This window comes from Anoplophora glabripennis, unplaced genomic scaffold (assembly GCF_000390285.2).
Source record: "Anoplophora glabripennis isolate ALB-LARVAE unplaced genomic scaffold, Agla_2.0 scaffold1430, whole genome shotgun sequence".
Lineage (NCBI taxonomy): Eukaryota > Metazoa > Arthropoda > Insecta > Coleoptera > Cerambycidae > Anoplophora > Anoplophora glabripennis.
This window is the reverse complement of record NW_019417505.1, coordinates 25,316-31,863: the sequence shown is the minus strand read 5'-3', so window position 1 is coordinate 31,863 and position 6,548 is coordinate 25,316. Positions and strand designations below refer to the sequence as shown.

The 6,548-nt window shown below is 32.4% G+C and overlaps 1 protein-coding gene across 1 annotated transcript; it reads right to left on the bottom strand.

The window, feature by feature from the left end:
• Positions 1–302: 302 nt before the first annotated feature.
• On the bottom strand, positions 303–6,113 carry LOC108915875 (DNA replication licensing factor Mcm7). Its single transcript, XM_018722023.1, has 9 exons — positions 6,083–6,113; positions 5,659–6,028; positions 5,203–5,521; positions 4,941–5,123; positions 4,588–4,882; positions 4,323–4,534; positions 3,902–4,235; positions 825–1,038; positions 303–750 (listed from the first exon to the last, which is right to left on the bottom strand). Exons 1-9 carry the CDS (start codon positions 6,111–6,113, stop codon positions 549–551), a joined length of 2,160 nt encoding a protein of 719 aa, XP_018577539.1. The 3' UTR covers positions 303–548.
• Between the last annotated feature and the right edge of the window lie 435 nt (positions 6,114–6,548).

Genomic DNA, 6,548 nt, shown 5'->3' with positions numbered 1-6,548 from the left:
TTTTATTTTAAATTTGACACCCTGTAACTAAGAAGTGGTTGTAATTTTGAAATAAGTTTATATAGTAAAGTCCTATTATTTTTGCAGATTCTACCTTTTCTTAATTTTTTTCAGAATAAAACTGGGACACCCTGTGTATTTTGGCAGTTAAACTATTTTCAAATTTCTTGTGACATCATCAACCTCAAACGTAAAAAAAACATTAATTCATCATCATTCAGTACTTGATTAGTAGATTAGTTTATATGATTTGTAAAAGCATTAAAGCAAATTTTGTAGCATTAAATCTGAATTTATTTGGGAAAATTACAGAGATACATTTATTGTCATCAACATAAAGTTAAAATGGACATTAATAGGATTTCGAATTGATTTAATTTATAGAATTATATAGAATAGATATAAAAACTAGAAATGCACAATTTTATTCGTCGTCTTACAAAAATTAAAATCTTAGTGATGTAACATTAATTCAAATAAAATAAATACAATTTACGTGTGTTCTAAAAACTAGAAAATAGTATTTGTGAAATTATGAATACAACGATTTATATAAATGTAATTTTGGTTCGAGTTTGGTTTACTTGCCATACGTTAAGTTCTTCGTATTCTTCTATGCAACCATCAACTTGATCGGGATTGTATCCTTTGCTTGCACATTTTTCCAAAACATCCGACACTTTGACTGTCTTACTTTCTCCTGCCAACTCTCTAATAATTGCAAATATTTTGTCATGGACATTTGGAGGTCTGAAATGATGACCACTTTTATATATTTTTCAATAAATTTGTATAGGAAAATAAAAATGAAGTACACAATTTACCTATATCCTCTATTTTCAAATGGTTGATTTAATGAGTCTTTACTCATTTCCATAAGGCGAATAGCTTCATTAACATCATCTTTTTCAACTACATTTGACAATCGTAAACGAGCCAAGGCCGTGGAAAGACGCAGAATGCCCAAAAGGTTTCTTGCAGAGGTGAAAGTCATATCTCTAGAATTACGGGCATCTTTTCTTAGCTCAACGTAGGCAGCTGCAAATATAAATAATTGATTGTGAATTGTGAATTAACACAAAATTTTCTTTCAAACTCCAGAAAATTGCTAGACAAATACAGACAGATATATTAAAATTAGTTTATGGTAATGATTATCATTTTAAAATGAACAATCCAATTTTTTTAAATGGCGACTTTCCTTTTCGACCCCAGATATGAAAAGAGCAGAAAATTCTGCATCCAAATATGACATTAACCATAACCTCAAGGTCAATGGTCAAGGTCAGTTCAAGGTCAAATGTTGATTTTTACTGTAATTTTCTATTTTTAACTACGGAATCAGAGTCAATGACAGTCTTTGGGTAGATACCTGATGGTACTCACTAGTGATCTTGACGTCAAGGTCGAAAGAACATGTCAAGGTCATATTGGTTTTTGGACTAGAAATAAGGGAGCGTAGAATTCAACATGCTATTTTGATCTTAAACGCGACCTTAAGGTCAATGGTCAAGGTCAGGTAGAGGTCAAGTGATTATTCCCGCTGTCATTTTTCTGTCAAGTATCTACTCAAAGACTGTCACTCCCTCTGATTCCGTAATTAAAAATAAAAAATAACAGAAAAAATTAATATTTGACCTTGATCACTGACCTTGAGGTCAATGTCAATATCATATTCGGATGCAGAATTATCTGATATTTCCATTTCCAGGGTCAAAAAGGAGGGTTGCCATTAAAAATAACAACTTGATCTTCATATGACCTTGAACTCGAGGTCAAGGTTACCATCGGATGCGCTGTGAAAAATGCCGAGACTTGTCCTCACCATTTATCCCATAAATGCTTTCCAGCTGAGATCTTTGGAGGTTTCCATAATGTTGACTAATACTGTATAATTGTTATCTTTAAAACAGATTTCTAGCTCTTAACTTAGCCCACACAATTAAATTAAGTATCTCACGAAATTATTTAATTATATGTCAGATAACCAATTATGCAGTTTTAAAGTTAATAATTTTTGACAGTTCGTTAACAAAAATCAAGTAACTACCTAATATAATTTCCTGTTTATGACTGATTAACATTTTGATAGTATGATTATTTAAAATAAATCAATAGTGTATTTAGAAATAAATAAACATTTTTTCCCAATGTAAAATACTTTACAAGAACATATAAATTTTAGAAATACAGATTTGAAAATTGCAACTCAATAATTTTATTGTTTCAACTACTCTACTGGTAAATATGAAAATATGTTGCCCGGACATCCAGAGGAAATCCTCCATAATATTCAGACATCTTCAGGATAGCATATATCTGCAATATTCGGACATCCTCAGCATATAGTCCAAACCATATGTCTTTGGGACATATGGTGGAATATTTGGAGGATATTCGGATTTGTAACGTAAGACATCCTTCGATCTTTGGCTAGACATAGCCAGAACCTTACATCCCTGGGACATACCCTGAGGATATCCTAGAACACGTTTATCCTATTGGGAAATACAATGCATATTTAATCTGTTGTAAACTATTTACCATATCTCCCGCCTGGCGCATAAATCCAGTTTATACATAGTGCTTACAAAATGTTTAATAGAACGGCTCCAATAACGAAAAGGTTAAAAATAAGAAATAGAACACTATTTAAGGTGTTACTAACGACCTCTATGTTCTAGATAAAAAAATAAGCTTATACAGGCTGTTACAAATTCACTTCTCACTACATGGATCTCGAAAACGGTAAGAGATACAAACTAGCTTAAATGGGGGCAAAGTTGCGTAATCAGGGAACCAACATATTATGCCTCTAAAAAATCAAGGCTAACATGATTAGTTTTCGAAATATTTGAAAAAAAAACGAAATTTTCAAAATCCGTTTTTATTTCATTTCAGCCTTGTTTGAGGTGATATTGAAAAAAGAAGAACACTTTCTCATGGCCACTTTTTGCCCTCTATCGAATGGCATAATCAATTTTTATATGTAACGTTTCGTCTCTCGAGGACCATCATCAATTTTTTTAAATACAACCCTAGAAATTTTATTACATTTTTTGTAAGCCTTCATGACTGCCAATACTGTACTGCCTCAGCCCGAACCAGATTCAGACGTTTTATCTGGAAAAATTCATCTTCAGTGTATTCGTTCCAAATTTATCTAAATTTTTTATTTAGATTTCTTTGTTTATTGAATTATTGTACACTGTAAGTGTCGTTAGACCGTGTGAAATCCATCTAGTTACTTAAACTATTACCACCACGCACTAAAATAAAAATTTATTAGTTTTATTCCCATGTCCATAGTTATTTCTAGGCTTCTCAAGTGCTCAAAATTCAAACAAATTCCGATCTATTTTTTTCAGGATATTCATACAAATACATCTGACATGCTCTTTCACAGCGGTTACAGATATAATAAATTCTGAAAATATTGCACTGATCTTCATTCAAAATTTCGTTTTTTTTTTCAAATATTTGGAAAATTAATAATGTTAGCCCTGATTTTTTAGAGGTATAATGTTGGTCCCCTGATTACGCAACTTTGTCCCCATTTAAGCTACTTCATACCTCTTACCGTTTCCGAGATTCCTGTAGTGAGAAGCGAATTTGTAACAGCCTGTATATAGAAGTTTCATTGAAATATCTTACGAAGTGGTGAGTTGATGTAATATAAAATTTAACGAAGTAAAATTAAAGAGAATGGCCCATTTATTTTTGAACAGCTTGTATTAGGTTTGTGATAAGAAATCTGATTAGTTGAGAACAGCTGCTCTAGATGAATGCGACAGTTTTGTGAAGTGATAAATTTGCCAGCAACTAAAATTTTAAAAGATAGATGTTTTTTTATAAAGTGATAACTGGAATTTGAAATTTTTATGACTGAAAATGTACTTACAAACTATAAAGTCCGTTAATTCCTCTGGTATTGCTGGGTCTTTCAGTTTACATAAGGCAATATATTTCCTCATGACGTTCATGTCTAAAGCTTCTGTTTGCATAGGAGGTTGCTTGCAATGCTGATGTACATACGTGATATGTTTTGCCAGTCTTAAATCGTTATCCCTATCCGCTTTGTCTTGAATAAGCCACAACAAATCAAAACGTGACAGAAGTGCCGCTGGTAGCTGAATGTTCTGTTCTATAGTCCTCTTTGGATTATAACGCCCGTAGGCAGGATTGGCAGCTGCTAATATCGAAACTCGGGCATTGAGGCACGTCATGATCCCTGCCTAAAAAATAATTTACTTACTCATTAATCTATATCAAATATAGCACTAAACAATTTTCTGTTATAATAAGTACTTAGTGATTTTTACTTTTGCAATGCTGATGGTTTGCTGCTCCATAACTTCATGAATAGCAGTACGATCTACATCAGCCATTTTGTCAAATTCATCAATGCAGCATACACCTTGGTCAGCAAGTACCAAGGCGCCACCCTCTAGCATCATTTCTCCTGTTAGAGGATCTTTCATGACAGACGCAGTTAGACCAACACCCGAAGAACCTCTTCCAGTAGTGTATTGACCTTAAAATATGAAGTACAATCAACACATTCACATTTATTGTTATTTAAATTACTTCTGGGAGCTAGACGATTAATATATCCTAACAACTGAGATTTTGCCACTCCAGGGTCTCCCATCAAGCAGATATTTATATTACCACGAATTTTCATTCCATCTGGTCTACGATCAACCCCACCCACTAACAAAAGTAACAGTGCTTTTTTTACATCTATATGCCCATAGATTTCTGGCGCTAAAGACATGGCCAATTTAGTGTAAAAATCATCTTCTGTCAAAGTTGCAAGTTCCTCTGGTGTAAGAGGATTTTGAGAAATTTCTTCATCAACTTTATTTAGTGAAACAACTCTCTAGAAACATAACATTAAAAAAAATTATTTAAATCAACAAAATAGAAAAATTACTTACGTGGGCTTCTAAATAAGTTTCAGATAATAAACCACCCGAGATCTGTTTGAAACCTTGACGAATAAGCGGCAAAAATACTCCAGTAACAGCAATGTGATCCCCAGGAAGTGCTTGTCTGGTTACTTCTCCTCTACAGAAAATGGTTAATGTACGAGGGATATGACCAACAGGTACTTGATCACTCTAAAAAATTCATAACAATACAGAAAATAAAATTTATTGAAAGCTTGATTTGTATCAATATATATTAGCGCTAACTTACATGTTCTTGTATCTTGATTTCTTGAAACTTAATAAACTTAGATCCCCTCGTCTGTAAGTAGAGTCTTCCACCTGATTTATTGATTCTACAATCATCACTTGGACACATAATAATGGGCATGAAGCTAAGCGATGCAATGGGCTGATACGTCTCTGCACCACATTGATCACAAGTATAAGTAGCAACACACATCATTGGTTTAACTTCAGTACACCTTGTTACAATACCCCGTACAGTAACAAGTTTACCAATATGTTCGGCTTTAACTTCTCTAATCGGTACATTTTTATTGGATGATAAGTCTTTAAAATAGATTTCACTATAAAAATATTAAAACATAATTTTTAAATAAACAACAACAGTTACATAAATTTACTGAATATTTTTTTATGTAACTCAATAAAATAGATATGGTGTCTGAGAACCTAAAGTATACATAATATCTTTTATACATACTATCTCCTCATCAATTCTTGTGGAAATTTATTTCTTGCATCTCTCTGATCATTGGGTTGCCTAATACGATTCTCCATCATTAACCGATGTTCAATATAAACGTCAAGAGCATCCTTTGCTATAACACCCCTCTGAACAAATGATGGTAAAATTTCAAAAACTATATCTGAAAGGAGGTTACTATAACGCCTCGTATTTTTAATAATAGCATTTGCTATTTCGTCGTCGAAATCATTTACATCATCCAATTCTACATACATTGCAATTTGTTCTCTGTGTGCCAGTTTCGACAACTGCTCTGAATATTTGAAACATTTGTTTCCTTGGCTGTCCTGGACACAGTATTCCATTAAGAAGGTTTTTAAATGATCTGCAAAAATTTGATTACATGTATAGAGGTTACATTTATTTATATGAAACTTACCTTTATCTTTATCGTAATCTCGTCTAGCCATTTTATTCTTATACTAATGAAATTTCCGTATACTCAAAGGTAGCAATTTATCAACAGAGCAATAATACAATTCCTTTCAAATTACAGCAAACATAAACTAAACCGCAATTATTGCAAAAGGCGGGAAAACGTACAAATCGTTCGTTCGTAGTATCCCCTTTCCCATTCTATTCGACAAATGACTGCCACTGGCTGTCATCAGTGTCATCCTATTTACATATAAAACTAGCAAGCTTTTGCTACGAACATATAATTTGCAATAAACAGATTATTTTTTCGTGTTCTGAAATTTAAATGTATTTAAAAATTGTACAAATAACACAAATACTAAAGTGTATAAGATAAAAATGTTTTAAGCTAATTCAAATAAATAAAACAAATGTTTTTAAAAATTCAGAGATATGTGATTATGGGAATTAATGAAAGTATGCTCTTA